At 46.2% G+C, this 20031-nt stretch overlaps 1 protein-coding gene across 8 annotated transcripts in view; it reads right to left on the bottom strand.

Annotated features, from left to right (window-relative positions):
- Positions 1-20031, bottom strand: part of KMT5B (lysine methyltransferase 5B) — a 48920-nt gene that overhangs the window by 17754 nt on the left and 11135 nt on the right. For 5 of the 8 annotated variants that reach the window (XM_046015710.1, XM_046015708.1, XM_046015705.1 and 2 more), the window contains exons 2-6: positions 14066-14301; positions 8129-8276; positions 4778-4846; positions 483-648; positions 164-273 (exon numbers count right to left, since the gene is read on the bottom strand). In XM_046015710.1, the coding sequence (XP_045871666.1) occupies positions 164-273; positions 483-648; positions 4778-4846; positions 8129-8276; positions 14066-14225 (653 nt within the window). In that variant the 5' untranslated portion in view covers positions 14226-14301. The remainder of the gene's footprint in view (positions 1-163; positions 274-482; positions 649-4777; positions 4847-8128; positions 8277-14065; positions 14302-20031) is intronic. The other 3 variants (XM_046015707.1, XM_046015711.1, XM_046015706.1) reach the window with 2 other exon arrangements.

The following is a 20031-nucleotide window of genomic DNA, read 5'->3' as shown; positions in this document are numbered from 1 at the left end:
GTCCTGACCCAGGTCACTGGGCCAAGGCATTGGCACTACCCTGACTTCTCTCCGGTGAGCTCTGGCTTCACTCCTCCCCACAAGCTTCTCGGCACTCTGCAGTTACTGCCGAGAGCCCTCTCACTGAAATGGCGCTATGGGCTTATACTAGTGTAATAGTTACCACTCTTTAGTTGCAACTATTTTGGCTCCATTTTGTTCGGACGAGTATCTATTACAAGGCAGTATTTCAAATCCACTGTCAGTTGCAAACATTCGCAAGTAAATAAACACCTAAAACAGAAAAAAGAGGTATTAACTCTGTATCAAATTGTTTGTCCTATTAGACTTGCTCAGTTATAAAAGCAAACCATCACCAAGAATGTAAAACATTTAAGACAATTAAGTAACAAACTCTGTTGTTTCAGCGTTCACTAAAATTTAAGCTTTCGTTTCCTCTTATCCAAACAGAAAAACAGTATTAATCTTATCAATAAACCTACATGTTCCTTGAATAATTTCTCCTGCATTTTGTTCTTGTTGAGAAAATAATGCCGTGCCCATTCGCCTGAAGTCAAACATTTGAAGGCTTTCTCCAAGTGTTCATCTTTCTTAAAACGTTCAATGACTTCCTTTAGTTCCTCTTGCCTTCCCTTAATAGGCCGAAATCTGAACAAAATCAAAACATTCACTTTAGTTATCTGTCATCATCCCTGGGACACTGCTGTGAGCTCCTAAGAGATAATGACCTAAAAACGCCAGACTTGAAAAAGACAGTCATCAATAATCCTGATTATTATTGGAACTAGAACTTCTCTTTCTTCAGCTGTATGTCAGTATTTTTATTTACTGCTACATTTAACTGAGAAATGACGAGAGGACTCAGATGAAAGCTGTCTGATTCAGGCTCACGCTAGCCACCTACTCTGGATGGTACAAAGAATCTAGAACAAAACGTGTCTACCTGAGAGAATGACAAGATTTTTTTTAAAACATGCAGAACCAAACCAGAAGAGTGCAAGGCAATGAGCTTCAGAGGAATGAAGCAAACAACGTCAGGCCATAAGCAACATTCTCCACGTGCACAGTTAGAAAAATCCCAAACCAACTAGTATCCCAGAAGGTCCCGAAACACATCTTAATGGTCTAACACCCACGTGAAATCAATCTTTGATAAATGCATTCAGACAGCGAAGGAGAATTTTGCAAAAAGCACAACTCCAGCGGGGATACTGCCGAACTGGTGATCTCAAAGGGAAAAACCGCTGGGGTAGACTCCTGAAGGGCTTCTACGTAAAACCAGCCATGCCTTCAGAATACTGCACCATCGTGGCCCAAGAAAGACTCTGTAAAGCTCCGTATTCTAAAGCTGTGTTCTCTCAGCAATACGTGTACTTGCATCTTAATTTCAAAATTTCTTCTCATGTCAATTTCCTTTGGTTTATTTTCCCGAATAAAGTTCTTTTGTTTTGTTTTTGGAATGTCCAACAATAGAACAGGAGCTGGACCGCAATTCAAATAAACTGTGAAGAAGAAACCATTAGTGGTGGAGAAGACAACGTATCTGAACTACACGACTTACTCCAACCATTAAAACTGCGCGTCTCGTGAACCCTGCGCGCACGAACGCGGAAGGAAGACTCCGGCACGGGGAACCCAAGCAGAACTTCTTTCCAGGTAAGCCCACACGGGTCCTCCTCACATGTCAGCGAGATTTCAAGCCACAGCACCTCACCAAGCATTCTTTACTAGGAGCTGCGTACACAGCTGGTGTGGAAAAAAATATGAGAGAAGACACGATCGCTGCTCTTGAATGGAAAAACCCTCTGGGACTGAGAGACACACACGTGCACCCAGCCGCTAAGCAGGGCACGGCTCCGCTACTGCAAGGGAACAGGGTACAAACCACCCCCGACAGCGCTTCCAAGCGTGGCGACTGTAACTGAGGGTAAGGTCTGTTTGGGAAGGGGTTCTGGCGCTGAGTGACGTGAGCGGCGAGGAAAGAAGCGGCAGGCAGAGTGAGGGGAAGTCGAAGCAGAAGATCTTAACGCGGGTGGATTCAAAGAGTTGGACGGGGCTGAGGGATTCTGCTTGGCCAGCAACACTGAGGGAAAGTGCTAGAACAAGGAAGAGGGTAGACGTGAGCCCCTGAGTGGGGGGAGTGCTGTTTACCGGACGGGACCCCTAGAGGACCTCCACTCTAGAAATGCAAGCTGACCTCCGCCGGGAACCAACAAGCCACAGCTCAGGTGTCAGCGAGCCTCCCACAGCCGGTGAGCAGAACTATGAGAGAGACTCCAGGCGCATCCCAGAGAGATCATACGACCAAGGGGACAATGCCCTATATTATTTTCCATTTCAATCAGCACACCAGCCCTCACAGGCAAGCGAGTGCAAGTCCTTTAAACAATTCAGAAGGTCTCTAACTAGGCTGTCGGGACAGGGTTTCGGGGAACCACTGCTAAAACGATCTACAAAATCCCCTGCAGAGTTATGGGAACATCCACACTTCCACACCGACAGAATATTAAACCACTCACTCGCAGCCACCACAAGAGATCTCGTCCAGATTGGCTTTCTTAGAAAACCGGAACCCTCCTCGCCCCAGCGCTGCACTGGGAAGCTCCCTGCAGAGAAAGGACACACAAAACGCCCTGGCAGCTGTCGGCTCCACACAGCTCCTCGAGCACGACAAACTATGAAATGGCGGGAAAGAGAGGACCCACGTTTTGAGAAGGAGGCAGAAAAGCAAGCGTTCACTAAGAGCGGATGGGAGCAGTCACCTGCGATGTCGGCGGCAGGGAGCTGAGCCGTCTTCCTGCGTTTCACGCTTTAAACTGACCCGACGATGAGAGACGCCTTAGAAAGCAAGCCCAAGTCAGGGCTAAATCCACCTAAAGAACCATCAGAAGTAAGCTACAGACCTGAAACGGAGAAACGGAGGCTGGCTCCTCCCGATAGGCTTTCTGTGCGCTCCCCGCTGCGGGACACCCGCCCTTCCTCTCTGAAAACGCCTGCCAGCTCTCCTTGGTTCTGCTTCCTCTTTGTCCACGATGCCAAGTAACTCACACGCTGAAACTGACCCGAGACTACCGGCCGTCGGTCCGGGGGCAATCTGTCTTGGGTCTCCCGCGCCCACTTCGTTTCTGCGTTCCCGACTTCTACTGCTTCCAGCACAAACAAAACCCCCACACCTGTCCCCTGCTGCTAGATGAGGACCTGGCAAGGACTTCCATTTCACTTTAGATGGAATTTCCTGTCCAAACCCACTGTCTCAGCTGGCTGCCACAGGCGTGAAAGGACAGTGGGGCAGAGGAGGAAGAGACGGTTCTGGGTGCAGACAGAAGGGGACGGAACAGGTTTTCGATGACCCTATGGGGTACATCAAAACCACCTGGCTCACGGCTCAAGTCAAAGCTCATTACAACAGATACTGCGGGGAGATAAATTACTGAATGACATAATTGTTACAACTAATAGGGCCAGAGCAAAAGGCACTGAAAACCCTAGAAAAAAGTGAACTATTTTTTCTGTGACTGAGGAGAAAAATACCCTTTGTCCTCTCCCTAACCCCAATCGTTCTAAACCTACCACGCAAACTGTACAAAACTACCCTCACACCACGGTTCTTAGAGCTGGAAGAATATTTAGGTAATGTGAAACAGAGCTCTTGTTCCATCAATGAGGAAAACAAGGCCTAGTGAGGGCTGTTAGTGGAGGGACTGTTACTCCCAAGGCCTTGTGCCGAGTCCCACTCTCTGACGCAGACTCTGAGGGCCTCTGCTGTTTCATGATCAGAGGAGGATTTGACCTGCGTTCGCCACTGAGCACAGCAGAGCCCAGCCAGAGACTGGGGGTGGACTCAAACCTCTGCTTTTGAATTCGGTATCTGAGGAGCTGGCAAATGGCAGGGCAGGGCAGACGAGAGACAGGTCTTGGCGTTTCCAAACCAGTATGTCCCTCTTCCCTCTCTTAATACACACTTTACAACCTCAGATGAACCCTTTTCCTCTCCCCACACGTCTGATCAATGGCTGGTATAAGAAATACAAAAATATGTCATTGAAATCATTTATTATTAAAAAGGGCAGAAAGAAACATGAATTCACACTCCCACACACCTGTTCCCCACTCTCTCCAGAGACTGACTTCCCAGGTTTTCTTGCTATTTGGTTTTCCTGTTTCCAAACCCAAGGGACCACTGTGGCAATGCAGGGAAGCGGCAGGTGTGTGTTAGCTGTGCTACTGTGCCCTTCCATTAGCATGTACACCCAAGAGCGTACTGGAGGGAGGGGGAAGAGGAGGGGGACAGAAAAAAGGGGGCAAGGGAAGGAGGGAGGAAGAGAGAGAAAATGCTCAAATATTTAAGGTATAAAATAAGAAGACCGTGAGGCAACACTGCGAACACATTTCCCCCTCTGAAGAACACTCGACTGCACACGGACAGTTGGCAGACGCTGAGGAATCATGCTAGAACCACAGCTCCTCATTCCTTCTGGACCTGAAAGGAAACGACCACCAGAGACATACCTGGCTGAGTCCTGTAATCAGTGCTCAGCTAGTCCCAGGGGGTGACTCCTGATCTTTTGATGAATGCTTTCTCTTAAAATTACCCTGTTGTGGAGTACAAGTGGTTTTTAAATGCAGCTACTACTAACATCAGACTACTTTCAACGGTTTGCAAAATGCTCTAAAAATCGTGTTTATGCTGACCCCTCCAACTAACACAAAGGAACACGTCACGGACTGACACAGGTTAGCTGGTATCTTCTTACTGTTCGCAATGCGCTCTACCTACCTCACAGGGTTGTTGTGAGGAAAACTGTCAGATTTTGAAAAATGCCTTGAGCTCCTCGAAGGAAAGGCGCTATATAAATGCAAAAACAAACAACAATGATAAAAACTATTTGTATAAGTTGTATTATAACTTCTAAACAGACTTACAATAGTTGTCGTCCCACAAGTCCTTACCACACTGTGACACCCAGGAGCTCTGGGAAGCCGTGGGCAGACTCAGCACAGTAACAAAGGCCGAGATGCCCAAATTCTCCTTCCCACACGACATCCTCTCCCCTTCGATCACATGAAGTTAGAATGCCTAAAAATGTTTTCTAATCAAGCACTTGATTTTAAAGTCACATTTAAAGTGATTTATAAATTCTCACCCCACAATAGATATTAAAATCAAATACATAAACAAAATCAGATGGTCACAGCAGTCAAAGGGTAAGACAAGCCCAAGTATAAATTGGGTTAGAAAAACAGAGGAAAGTTCCAAAATTCCTGGGAAGATTCTCCCCATTTCCTCATTGTGTTGTTTCCTGCCCAGCGTGCCCCACTCCCCAGAAATGGAAACCTCCAGGTCATACCACCTACGACAAGGGCTATTAGGAAGGTGTCTACCCCTGCTGTAAACTATCACCTCTCCATGGGTCTTTTTTTTTTTTTTTAAGATTTATTAATTTGTCAGAGAGAGAGAGACTGACACAGAGCATAAGCAGAGGAGCCTGATGTGGGGACTTGATCCCAGGACCCCGGGATTGGGACCTGAGCCAAAGGCAGATGCTTAACCAACTGAGCCACTCAGGTGTCCCTCTCCATGCGCTTTTTAAAAAATTAGAGACAATTAAAAAAAAAAAAAAAATCAGAGGCATGACTAGCAACTCTGCTCTCTGGTTAAAAGGAAGAATTTCATATTCATAATTAACAGAAGTCAACTAAATCTAAATATTTCCTAATAAATTGAAATTACCACTTTGTTTACACCATTTCTAGATAATCATGGTATAACCATGACTTACTTGTCCATAAATGTAGGGATCTATCAAGATTAAAACATAAACATTCATAAGAGAGCCAGCTAGGGAATTATTTTTTTTAAAGATTTTATTTATTTATTTGACAGACAGAGAGAGATCACAAGTAGGCAGAGAGGCCGGCGGAGAGAGAGAGAGAAGCAGGGGGAGAGGGAGAGAGTCTCAAGCTGACTCCTGGCTGAGTGAGGAGACCGAAGTGGGGCTCAATCCCACGACTCTGAGATCACACCCTGAGCTGAAACCAAGAGCTGGACACTCAACTCACTATGCCACCCGGGTGCCCCAGATCGCATGTTTTTACATGAGCCTAGGAAATTCCCGATAAGGAACTTTTTATCCACTGATGACATCACGACAAACCTCAGTAGGTCAGATGGCCTAGAACCTTGCTATTCCAAGCACAGGCGGAAGCTTGTTACAAGTGGAGCGTCTCAGGCCCCAGCCCACAGCTCCTGAATCAGAAACTGCGCCTTCACAAGACTCCCCAAGTGACTCACGTGTAAACTAAGTGTGGGAAGCAGTCGTCAAGGAGGACTTTTATTTAAAAGTCGGAGTCATCTCCTACCGCAGAAGCTCGTCGTTGGAACAAAGGGCTGGGGAGAGGGAACTGAATGCGCAGGAATTCTTTCCTAAACCACTGAGAATGATTTAATTTTGATGCAATGCTTTCTAAGACAGCTTACGTTTCCGTGTTCCAGTATACAAGGCATGATGAATGTCATGTTCATTCTTTCTTCCCGTTCTTGACGACTCTGGGCCCAAATTATGGGCCTTTGCAGTAATACCCAGAGTATCTCTCAGACTGTTATGTGAAACGAGTCACGTTTCTGAAATATTATCAGGACCTTCTAGGAGAATGGGCGCTGGCCCCACTGGGAAAGAAGGGAAATGGACTCAAAACAATCCAAATCAGATTCTAACTGGATCTAGGGCATCCAGTCCTGTTGACTTTCTAGACAACAGCCATCCACCTGCCTACTTAGAAAATCTAGGTCTCTGCCCCTCTGATGGCCAGGGCTGTTCTAGTAAGTCCTCAAATCCATGGCAACTCGTCACTTCATTTTAGCAAGGAAAGGAAAGATCTATGATGACAGGAAATCACAAGAAAATACCAAAGGACTGGGGCCTCTGGGTGCCTCAGTCGGTTAAGCATCTGCCTTCAGCTCAGGTCATGATCCTGGGGTTGAGCCCCACGTCAGGCTCTCTGCTCAGCAGAGAGTCTGCCTCTCCCTCTCCCCCATTCACTCCCTCTCTCTCTCAAATAAAATCTTAAGGAAAAAAAAAGAAAATACCAAAGGCTCATTTTTATCTGAATTACTTCTTTCTCGATTTAGAATATAATTGATAAATGAATCTTATGGTCTCTTGTTTTAAATTCTAGCAAGGGACAGAATTAAAACAGGAAAAATGGCACAAGATTTCCTCTAATCACCTTTACACACCAGTTCCTCCCTCACCCCACTAATAGCGACTAGTCACCTGGTGACCAGGTCCCTCCAGGGCTGTCACTGGCCCTTGAGCTACAAAAATCAGCGCAAGCGCTAGCGCAAGCGTAAGGAGGATGGGAGGGGTCAAGGCCTAGAACTGCCTTGACATTCTCAGTCCCTGCTGTTAACACTCTTCCACCAGCCTTGAAAACCCTTTGCCAACTCAAGTCAAGAGGTAAAGGAAAGTCGTGAAGTTCAAACTTACTGTCTGGTGGCAATTATGAAATTTTCTAATGGTCTTTTCTGGGGGAAAGACGATGTTTAAGAGAATGTAACAGATTTCACAAGCAATGTAATATTACCTCGTACAGAGGGCGTTTGTACAGAGTGCTACTGAGCACTTGCGCATCTCTCATCCTCATGCTGCACAGAAGCATGTCTTTAAAAATAGTCACTCCTACGGTGATTAGCTGAACCTCAAAGATTAAGCATGATGGCAAAATTTTCTACATACGGTTGCAATTACTTAAAAGAAGAAAAGTCTATGATAAAATCATGGGAAAAAACCCCCTGATGTAACCTACTTTGAGCAGAAAAAAATCACATACATTTTCAAGGTTTCAGAAGATTTTTCTTTCAGCTGAGATAATTATCATGAACATGTAAAACAGAACATGAGATGCTCCTCCAGCTTTGTATTTTAATAGAAACAGCCTGAGATAAAATAAGAACTCGGAATTCAAACTGACAAGACCCTTAGAAGCTTTTTTGTTGCTTTTCTTGGCTCACACATAGAAAATCGCCTTTAATGTCATTTTAAATTCTGACTAGAAGTAAAATTAGCATCTCTTTTCTTAAATTCAACATCATCACCTGCCCCACGTCAGGATAAAGACTCACAATTACCTAGTATTCATTTTGTGTGTCTGAAAACCTAAATAAGGGTCAAGAACCAAACTGGTGGCCAGGTCGTCGTTCTCACAGAGCTCCTTGGCAGACATCCCTGAAGACGGTACATACCGGCTCTGCCCTTCAAAGCCCGAATTACCATTACCTGTGAAGAGGAAAGAAAGAAAAGTTAACTCAAGTTGACGACGACTTCTATTTACCCGTAAAACCTCTAGCTTCACTGCCCTCTCAAGCTAGTAATTAAGAACTGAAAGCTCTTGTTTCAATTTGTTTAAGTAAGAACTGAGTACCTTTTGCATAAACAGGGAACCAAATACGGTAAATTACAGAGTCCTGGGGCTAGATGACAGGATCAGGTTTCCCAAGAACAGGGTCTGACCAGGTGAAGAATCTTGGGCTCACAGGCTACGTCGGCCCTTCCCGGAAGACAGGAACAGGGATGAGCGGATGCTCGTCACCACAGCAAGACAGCGTCAAGGGCCAGTGCGGCTGCGGGGAGGGGCGAGGACCCAGGAAGAGCACAGGGCGGGCTCCGCAGCAAGTGCCAGCAGGGTGGCTCTCCAGGAGCAAAAGGAGTCCGGAGGACATTCCTTCACCTTCCCGCTTCGGGGCAGGTAGAGGAGAACGATCCCCGCTTGGCCGACGGCGGAGGCCCACCGGTTAGGAAGCGCGCCTGCGACTTAAGGAGTTAAGTGGCCGGAGCGGGGGAAACAGTACAGAGATGCAGGCCGTTTTCCGCCCTATTTGAAACAGACTTTGAACGGACGGATACCAGCAGGGAAGTGCCCGAGATACCTAACGGAGCTAACTGGGTCTGGTGGCGGAAGAAACACAGCGCCGACAGGGAACGGGAAGGCCACCCTTGTCTGGGTGAAGTTTCATCCGTGCTGACTGGCGTTGGCTCCGTAGGTCAGGGACAGTCTTTTCGGCCACATAGTCATGCCCGCAGCGTGACTTTAAACCTCTCACAAGCAAGGCATGGAAGAATGAAGGACCCAGTGAGAGGAAACCTTTTCTACACTCTCTCAAAAATCCAAATTCAACACTAAACATACAGAAGCCCCTATGGAAAGGCAGGTGTATATTTTGGAATCAAACCACTTGCACGTAGGTATGTAAAAGGTATCCAAGTTGTTGCATTTTCTACTTTACTGAAATGTAACTCACATACCATAGGATTCACCCATTTAAAGCACACAGTTTAATGGTTTTTAATGTATTCACAGAACTGCGAACAATCAATTCCACATGTTCGTTATTCCCAAAACAAACCCCATACCCATGAGCAGCAGTCACTTGACTTTCCCTTCCCTCAGCCACGGCAACCACTGATCTACTCTGTCTCTACAGATTTGCCTGCTCTGCAAATTGCCTATCGATGAAATCATCCAATATGAGGTCTTCTGTGATTGGCTTCTTTCAATCAGCATAATGTTTTCAGGGTTCATCCGTGTGGTACCACACAGCAGTACTTCGCTCCTTATTATAGGCCAAATAATATTCCATTGTGTGGACAGATTGTCTTTTGTTAGTTCATTCATCAGCTGATGGACACTGGGCTGTTTCCACTTTCGGGCTGTTATGAATAATGTTTCTATGAACCTTCACGTAAAAGTCTCTGTGTAGACCTCTATTTTCCATTCTCTTAGGCACACACCCAGGAGTGAAAGTGCTAGGTCATATGGTAACCCTGTGTTTAACCTTCTGAGAAACTGCCAGACTTTTCCAAAGTGGCTGCACCATTTTACATTCCACCAGCCGTGTATGACGGTTCCTAAATTCTCCACATCATCACCAACATCCGTTACTATCTGTCCTTTTAGTGTGACACATTCTGGCGGCTGTGAAGTGGTATCTTGTGGTTTTGATTTGCATTTCTCGGATGACTAATGATTTCAAGCATCTTTTCAGTACTGGCCATTTGTGTATCTTTGGAGAAATATCTATGCAGATTCCCTTGCTCATTCTGAATTGGAGTTTGTCTTTTCCTGCTGACTTGTAAGAGTTCTTTGTATATTCTAAATGCCAGTCCTTTATCAGATACATGATATGAAAAGAAAATTTCTTTCCCTCCCATCCTGTGAGTTGTCTTTTCATGGTCTTGAGCTTATCCCTTAGAGCACAAAAGTCTGTAACGTTAATGCATTTCCATTTATCTTTATTTTTCCTTTTGTTCCCTGTGCTTTTAGTGTCCTAAGAAACCCCTGCCTAGTCCAAAGTCATGAAAATATGTGCTTATGTTCTCTAGGAATTTTATACTTGGGTCTTCGATCCATTTGGATTAATTTCTCACACACAGTGTGAATTCGGGTCCAGCTTCATCATTTTGCATGTAGACACCCAGTTTTTCAGCATCATTTATTGAAAGACTATTCTTTCTTCAATTAATTTTCTTGGTATGCTTGTTGAAAATCAATGGATTGCTAACGTGAGGGTTTATTTCCAGATTCTGGATTCTACTCCATGGATATATGTCTAGCCCCATACCAATACGACACTGCAGTTCTGCAGGAAGTTCTGAAAATGAGAAGCACAGGTGTGTTCTTTTTCAAGAAGTTCTGGCTACTCTGGGTTCCCGAACTTCCACGAAGATTTCAGGATTGGCTTGCCGATTTCTCGCAAAGGAGCCAACCGAGATTTTGGCAGGGACTGTGTTCAATCCGTAGATCACTTGGGGAGTACTGCCATCGTAACAATATCAAGTTCTCTAATCAATGAACATGGGATGTCTTTCCATTTAGTTAGGTCTTTATAAACTTCTCTCAACAATGACTAGTAGTTTTCAGAATATAAATTTTATACTTTTATAAAAGTATATGTCTGCATCCTGATCTATCCTGCTAAACTCATTTATCAGTTCCAATAGTTTTTAAGTGGATTCCTTAGAATTTTTTATACACACAATCATGTCATCTGCAAACAGATTATTTTACTTCTTCCTTTCCAATCTGGATGCCTTTTAATTTTCTTGCCTAAGTGCTGTGGTTAGAACCTCTAGCACAATGCTGAGCAGAAGTGGCGAGAACAGATATTCTTGTCTTAGCCCCGATCTTAAGGGAAAAGCATTTAATCCTTCACCATTAAACAGGACATCAGCTGTGGGGTTTTGTAGACATTCTTTATCGGGTTGAATTATTCTATCCCTGGTTTGTCGAGTGTTTTTACCCTGGAAGGGTGTGGCTGAATTCTGTCAAATGCTTTTTCTGTATCTACTGGAATGATCATACGGTTTTTGTCCTTCACATTACTGATATGGTCGTATTACATTAATTTTCAGATATTAAGTCAACTTTGCATTCCTGGGATAATTCCCACTCGCTGTGCTATAGAATGCTTCCCACTTCTTGCTGGATTTGGTTTGTTACTATTTTAGTGAGGATTTTGTATCCACATTTATTAGAGATCAGTCGGTCTGCAGTTTTCCTGGTATTTTCTCTTGTGATATCTTTGGTCTTGGCGGCAGAATAATAGTGATCTCATTGAATGAGGAAGTGCTCCCTTCCCTTCTATATTTCGGAACAGTGTGTGAAGAACTGGGGTTAATTCTTCTTTAAATATCTGCCAGTATTCACCAACAGAGCCATCCAGGCCTGCAATTTTCTTAGTAGTGTTTTTTACAAATTATGGATTCAACCTCTTTACTTGCTACAGGTTTATTCAGATTTTGTATTTCTTCTTCAATCAGTTTGGTAGTTTGTTACTTTCTATGTTCATTTCCTCTGAGTCATCTCCTGTGTTGGTATCCAGGTGTTCAGAATACCGAGTTGTGACCTTTTTTATTCCTGTGAGTTGGTGGTAATGCCACCACGGTCTTTCTCCAGTCTTCTCTTTTTCTTGGTTAGTCTTGGGTAAGGGTTTGCTAATTTTGGTGATCCTCTTCTCTTTTCAAAGACTCAACTTTTAGCTTTGCTGATTTTCTGCTATTTCCCTACTTTGTAAATTTCTACTCTATTATAATCTCCTTCCTCCTGCTTGCTTTGGGTTTAGTTTTCTCTGCTTTTTCTGCTGTTTTAAGTAAGAAGTTAGGTGACCGACGAAGAGTTATCTTTCTTCTTTTTTAATACAGGTGTTCACAACTACAAATACCCCTCTAGACACTGCCTTAGCTGCATCCTGTAAGTTTTAGTATGTTGTATCCTCATTTTCAATCATCTTGAAGTACTTTCTCACTTCTCTTAGGATTTCCTCTTTAATTCATTGTTTATTTAGGAGTGTGTTGTTTAACTTCTCAAACTGTGGTGATTTTCTCAAATTTCTGCTATTCATTTCTAACTTTACTCCACTGTAATCAGAGAACATACACTGTATGATTCCAACCCTCCAACATTTATTGAGGCTTGTTGCACGGCCCAACCTGTGGCCGACTCTGAAGAACGTCCCATGTGCACCGAAGAAGGACGTGTGTCCTGCTGTCCCCGGGTGGTGCGTGATACAGCTGTCTGCCGGGAAGAACTAGTTTAGGGACTGTTTCCGTCTTCCTTCCCCGCTGGCCGTCGGCCTGGCTGTTCAACTCACTGCTGACAGCTGAAGTCAGACTCCTGCTGAATTCTCTACTTCTCCCTCAGTTCTGGCTGCGGCTGCGTCATGTACCTTGCGGCCCCGCTGTCCGGTGAAGTCGCTGTAGTTACTGAGGACGGCGCGGCTCCGTTTTTCTTCACTCTAGGCTCTCGCTTTGTACCACTCTGTGCAGTCACGTTCAGCGTGACGCTGTCCATTTCCACACTCGCTGGGGTTTCCCAGTCTGTCCTCAGAACCGGCCTGCACTTGGCAGAGTGTAGCGTATGTAACGATCGTTTTCTGTGTCGTTATGTGCCTCCAACAATGAAACTAATGAGGCCAACAGCCATTTGAAAAAGCAAAACAAAGAAAAGTAACCAAACAAAAGCTGCCTCATCGACTGACCAGAGGCAGTACCACGAGCTAGGGCCACGACATCTCTCACTTTCTCCAGGTTCCCGTCACGTGCTCCAGGGTGAGCAGGTGTCCACGAGGAGAATCTATCCAGTTTTGGGCTCTCCCTCTAACTCCTATCCCAAGCGGGGCTCTCTGCCTCGTTTTCACAGCAGCAGTGACCTGCGCTGCTACGGAAGCACTGGGGGCAGCCCGGGCCCAGTGCAGCGCGTGAGCGTCTGGACGGCAGGGAGGGCACCATCAGAACGGGTGCAATGTGTCCGAAACTGCTCCAGGTCCCAGGCAAACCCAGCGCGCCTCCGGGCAGGCCAGCGGCAACGCAAACTAGGCTCTCCTAGAGGGCGGCTAACGTAACCTCGGGAGAAGCCGGCACAGAGAAAGCTGTCCTCCTTAGCATGGCTGTACCCCCTCGGATACCTTCATCCAGCTGCCTACTGAGATGCACACTTATGCTGGGGCACTTTCCTGCTCTCAGAACTCTCGGCAGTAAGCCAGGAGGGAGCGAGGTACGTAAGTCGCTCGTCATCACCAGCGCTCCCACGTCAGGATAAACGACTGTTCACCCCATATAAATGGAAGCAACGGCGACAGTTTGGGACGGTGCCCTGAAGTCCACCTGCCCTGCACAGAGGACTTGATAACATACTGCTACGCTTTCAAAGAAAGACATACTTACCCTTACATCAGATGTAAAAAACACAGTTAGAGCTTGCAGGAAACCCACTGGCAGCACTTGAGTATTTTTTACAGAACCGACTGAGCACTCAGGTATACACTCTACAGAACGTAACTTGGGTCATGGATCTAGGAGCGTAACTACAGCGATCATATTAAGCGCTACACGAGAGGTGCGCACATCAGACGCTAGTAAGAACAGTTTTAACTTTGAAAGGGTAAAAACACGCCACTTTAACTGTGCGAACACGAACAAGGGTTCGGGAAAGTCAGAATACGCGTTGCAAGCTGCAAGGAATGGCTGCCCAGACGACCGCGGAAAGAAGGACAGCTGTGCTGTGTACATACATCTGCTTGACCTCCTCTCAACCGCGTGTCTGCCGGCCTTCGTGGCCTCCTTGCCCGCGTGCTGCAATTTTGCCGGACTCTGCTGATGGTCATTAGACAACTTGCCTCCACTCCTCCTGCCATTCACCACCATGTTCTTGGATTCTCCCAACCACTTCATGCCCACAGACCGCCTGACCCAGGTGCATTGAGTCGCTCTCTTCGGATAGCTCAGAGAATAATTCCAACGTTCTCTCCTGACAGAGACAAAAGATGGAAAACAGAACCAGGAGGTAAATACACAGATGACCACACTACCCGGACCCTCGAGAAAGCGACGAGGCATGACGGCTTCGGTGCCGGGAGCCGCCGAGGAGCAGCAGCCAACCCTGCCCGCCCGTGGCCTTGAGGGTGGGGGGTGCTCCGCTGGGGCTGCGAGGAGGGAAGGACGGGAGCAGCCAGTCTCAGCCACCGCGGGCGCCCCACCGGGCACGGCGAGTCCACGCGGACGTGATCCAAGGCGTGCCACGGGACCGCTCGCGTCTCCGAGAACAAGCGCCCCCTCGAGTTCATCGAGGAACGGGTGGGGACACACATCCGTGCCAAGAGGAAGAGAGAGGAGCCCTCAGACGCGGGGGCAGCCACGAGGAAGGCGGCAGCCAAGGGCTGAACTGCACACCTCTCTGCGTAGAATAAAGCCTTTTTTTCGGGGGGAGGTAATTTAGTAACTAAAGTTTCCACTCTTTAAAGACCACTTGGCGCCCCAAGCCGTCCACTGCCGGGCTGAGGACTGCAGCACCCTGACTCCGCGGGCGGGAAGCTCACTGCCCTGCACATCGCCTGCGCTGTGCTCGGAGACCAGTGAACGGTAAACGCTCCGAGTACTCCCCTCTCAGCCACCAGGAAGGTTCGTTTTGCACCTTGTTATGCTGGGACTTAGGTACAGCTCAGCAATCTGCCCTTTGGTAATACGCTTTGGTAAGAGTATATTAACTGTGCGAGAACTACAGAAAGTTCTCTCTTCTGTTCTGAGAGCTTAAGAAAAAGTATCTAAGTTCAGTTTTGTCCACAACAGCTTTGTCTTTTGTTGTTAATTTGAAGCTGACCATCAAGGTGTTTCAGGGACTGATACTCAAATAGCAAAGCACTGCCCGTCATGAAATGTCTGCCTTTACAACAGCAACAGAAATTGAGAAACGATATTTGCTAAAATAGAGGTATCCTTCACCATCTGAATTTTAATTAGCTCAAATTGGGAACTGAATGATTTCGATAGTGAGGGATGCTTGTAACTTATAAGGACCGTTGGAAGTAAGGGTGTAACAGATTACATTTTGTTGGTTAATGGAATGAGAACAGGGATGTCCATGGCATGGCCTCATTATGGAATTACGTTTTATTGTAAATCAGACTAAAAGAGCTCCAGGATAAGAAAGCGCAAACACACAGAACTTCAGAGCTAAAAGGGCTTTAAGATCCCAGTACAACTCCTTCGATTTGCAGGCAGAACGGACACCGCAGAGGTGGAGAGGTCCCACGTCCCGGCCACACCATCCGCCGCGGCAGAATGAGGAGAGCCCAGCACTGCTGCCTGAGGGTCTCTTCCTACCCCAAAGGCCAATTTCCCTTATTTTTTTCAAACACAAAAAACACAAATGATACATTATCTTGAAGTGCTTCTAGAAATGTACACCTGGTCATACCTTTAATGACACCAAACAAAAATACAAAATATTCATTTTTTTAAAATCTTCATTTATTTTAGAAAGCATGTGCACGTGTACAAGTGGGGGGAGGGATGGGGAGGGGATCCAAAGCAGACTCCCTGCTGAGCACAGGGCTCAACTCGGGGCTCATTCCCATGACCCTGAGCTCATGACCTGAGCTGAAACCAAGAACAGAAACTTAACCGACTGAGCCACACAGGCCCCCGGAACTCATTTCTGCATTGTTTTAAACTGTAAAACACTAAAGTTAAAACCTGACCTCTTCAGTCCTCTTCTTTCTCAAGACGCCTCTCTCTTAAAGGCAGCAAGCAACCCCCCCCCCACACACACACCAGGCATAGACACGGCAGGAATGGCAGCCGCTGTGGACAACAACCTCCCCACGACCTGCCCCTTCCACCTGCTGCTTCACCCCGCAGTTCCACACCTTCAGAGGAAAAGAACAAGAAGGAGAAGGTAAAGCGCTTTCGGTCCTGGAAGAAGACCATCTCAGGAACGCCCTCCTAGGACACAGAGTTTATGGGGCATGACGGAAGAGCGTGTTTTCAGGACTCAGGAGTCCTAGCACCCTTCAGCGGTGAGACATAAAATGGAACCACGTGGGAGAGAAAGGAGCAATGTGGCTTCAGAGAGAATTACGAGAGAAAAGAAAGAGCAAGTCATCATCTCTCCTCGGAGAATCTTGAATCCCAACCACGATCCTCACTCAGAGATCAAAAGCAGAAAACCGGGACGAAACCCAGCAGCTTGTCCTTAAGGCAGCGCCGCTCGCGGTCCTGATGTGAGCTCCCGCGGGAGAGCTGCTGGTCTCTGTTGCTCACTCGTTCACTCCATCATCTGTCAGGGTAAAGGGCTGATGCCAAAATTTTAAGCTGAGGAAATTATACCTATTGACCTATTTTTTTCCCCGAGAATTAGGAAAAGTTTGCCAATTGCAGCACACTTCAGCCCAGTTCATGCAACAGAGCCTGAGATCCACTCTAATTTACACACAGTGTCAACTAAACTGAGGATTAACGATCTACCCAAACTGGAGCAAATTCATTACCTTTCGTGGCATCTGTACTGCAGTCAACTGATACTGTTTTGTTGGAACTTAAATTCTAAGGTGTCAGCCCGTCAATCAGAGAAGGCGGCTGAATGTCACTGGAGGAGCGCGCCGTGTTCATCTTAGGGGAGGCTCCCACACCCTCCGCTTGCTCAGTGACAGCGGCTGTCATTAAGGCAAAAAACTTGACTTACGTTCACAAATGAATTTTCCTGTAAAACCAGTTCTAGTGAACTATCGGAAATCTGGGAGCGGCTCATACATTTCTAGCTCAAGGGGCACCCAGGTGGCTCAGTCGGTTAAGTGTCTGCCTTCGGCTCAGGTCATGATCGCAGAGCCCTGGGATCAAGCCCCTTCTTGGGTTCAGTGGGGAGGCTGCTTCTATCTCTCTCTGCCCCTCTTCCTGCTTGTGTTCTCTCAAATAAATAAAATCTTAAAAAACAATTTCGAGCTCAAAATGAACATATATCCTACTAACTGGGCACCGATCGCTCTGCCCGCCCGAGTGCGGCAGCTGCTGGTCGGCATGGCTCTCCGGAAAGCGCGCACACCAAAAAGGACGCGTCCGCACTGAAGTTGGAGACAGAGTTTCAAATGCTGCCACAGCCCATGCTGGAACAGATCGCAGCGAAGCAGAAACTGAGGACACTTGGTGGCTAGCAAGACCGAAAGGCTTCCCGATGCCCATGGAGGTCCCGCTCCCGACAGAAGCCAGGGCGCAGTCTCTTTGGCCGGGACCAGACGGCTTGCAGAGAAACACCACCATGGTCTTGACTTGGCTGACAGTGTCTGAGCTAAGCGGCCACTAACTATGTTTATGAGCAAAAATTACCTGGAATTTATCCCAAAATTGGCAGAAAAAAATTTCAAGAAAGGAGTACTGGCCACTCTTTAAATGGCATCAACTACAAATCTCTCTCTGTTCTGATTTCCCAGTACAACTGACCCTTAACAACATGGGTTTGAACTCTGTGGGTTCACTTCTTTATGAAATTTTTTTAAATAAACACAGTACAGCACTATATGTGTATTTTCTCTTCCTTATGATTTTTTTTTAAAAAGATTTTATTTATTTATTTGACACATCGCAAGCAGACAGAGAGGCAGGACCCTGGGATCATGACCTGAGCTGAAGGCAGATGTTTAACCAACTGAGCCACCCAGGTGTCCCTATAAGGATCTTTCTTAAGAAAAAAAGTTTTCTCAAATAAAATAAAATCTTAAAAAAAAAAAAAAGCGTTTTTTAAAAGAATCGTTTTCTACCAGAGTGGTAAGACCATCTACGTGTAACAGGGTGGAGATCCTGAGGGCGCCGCCAAGGCTCTGCTCCCTTTCCTTCAGAGCGGCCACAAGAATGATGCAAGCGGGCTCTGAGGACACCCGGCCGCGCCAGCGCCCTGGGACAGGCTGCGCCAGTCCCCTGAGGCTCCCCCACTCTGAAGTCAGCAGGAAAGGAGGATTCACCTCACGTGGGGAAGGAAGCACCTACTTCAGATTCTACTTTCAAATATAAATTTTAAAAAGGCAGGCAATTTGTGATAACACAAAACGTACTTGAAAACCACTAAACTGGGGCGCCTGGTGGTTCAGTTGTTGAGCGTCTGCCTTCAGCTCAGGTCATGCTCCCAGAGTCCTGGGATCGAGCCCCGAATCGGGCTGCCTGCTGGGCGGGAAGCCTGCTTCTCCCTCTCTCACTCCCCTTGTGTGTTCCCTCTCTTGCTGTTGTTGTGTCTCCCTCTGTCAAATAAAATCTTAAAAGAAAAGAAAACCTCTAAACTAAGAGTTGCACTTAAAGAAAGTATTTAAATAGGAAACTTCTGGGGGCACCTGGCTGGCTCAATCAGTGGAGCATGAGTTCGAACCCCACATCAGGTGCAGAGATTACGTAAAAATAAAAAAATCTTTAAAAAAGAGGAAACTTTTTCTATAATAATAGCACTAAGGTAGGAGATGCGCGTGCGCACCCCCCTCCCATTCCAAATCAGCAACAGCATTCCTTGTCTTTGGGGGAACAGGATTAATTCAAAAATTCCCACCCCTAAAATTTACTCTTTGTAAATTAGGGGAAAAAAACCACCAAAGAAAAACCTGCTGACACTTTCTCAAAGGAAAGCACAGAGTTGTTTCAGAGAAACTGTGCTTGGTTCCTGTCAAGTGCCTGCACGTCTCCAGCAGTGACAGATCCTCGACAAATGTCAACGAACTTCTCTCCTTTCACCGCCCCTTTGTGACACATGGGGGATTAGAAACTGTTCAGTTACCTTCGACTTAACTGCTCATGCCCAATTCGAAAACTCTGGTTCCAGTCCTTTCCTAGTTGTAGCTTTTGGACATTTCTTGCTGAATGTCTTAAACACAAACCAGGCTTTTAAAACTGTATCCAAAAAATGAAAACATGGATTCTGAAAGAATCAAGAATTTTAATAATTCCTGTGATATAACCAAGAATTCTCTAACGGCTTACATCTTGAACTTGTCTCAGTTTATCTTAGAGAGGTTATCCAGTGGCAAAGAAATAAGTCCCAAGGGGTTGAGAAGGTAACACACACTGTTCACTAAAGCAGGCTTTAGCTTGCTGGAGGACTTGGAAAAACTTTACTGAGAAAAAGCAGAGCAAACACTTTGCAAGTGATTCGGCTACAATATGCTGAGAAAATGATTCGAAACACCAAATGGTTAACAGTATTATCTCTAAAGAATGAAATCATGAGTAATTTTTTTTACAAGGTTCAACTTTCCAAAATGAACCTGTATTACTTTTATAAGAAAAATTTAAAAGAAAAATAAAACAGCACAAAAATCCTTCCACATCATTCTTATGTATATCAGTTAAAGCTAATTTCTACAAACCTTAAATACAGTAATTCAAACATCAGGGAAGTCACATGTCACTGAAATAGGTCCCCACATCTCCGATGCTCGTGGATGGATGCTGATGCTCAAGGGCCGCGGTCCCAGACCCCCCGGAGCGTTGTATTTAAACGCAAGGAAGGCGAACACGAAGAGCATATCATGAAAGCCAGCACTACCCAAAGAGGAGACAAAAGACAAACACAGACGCCGCAAAGGAGCAGAAACACCCACACTGGTCCAGCAGTGAGCGCGCAGGCTAGGGTCGGTGCCAACGGTGTCCCACCGGCCAAGTGAAAATCTAGTTTCCATTCTAGGCTCACACTCCTGGCCTACATGCGATAGTGCAAACAGAAGTATTT

This window comes from Meles meles, chromosome 8, assembly GCF_922984935.1.
Source record: "Meles meles chromosome 8, mMelMel3.1 paternal haplotype, whole genome shotgun sequence".
Taxonomy (NCBI): Eukaryota; Metazoa; Chordata; class Mammalia; order Carnivora; family Mustelidae; genus Meles; species Meles meles.
The sequence above is the reverse complement of the archived record's forward strand: the minus strand, read 5'-3'. Positions and strand labels throughout refer to the sequence as shown.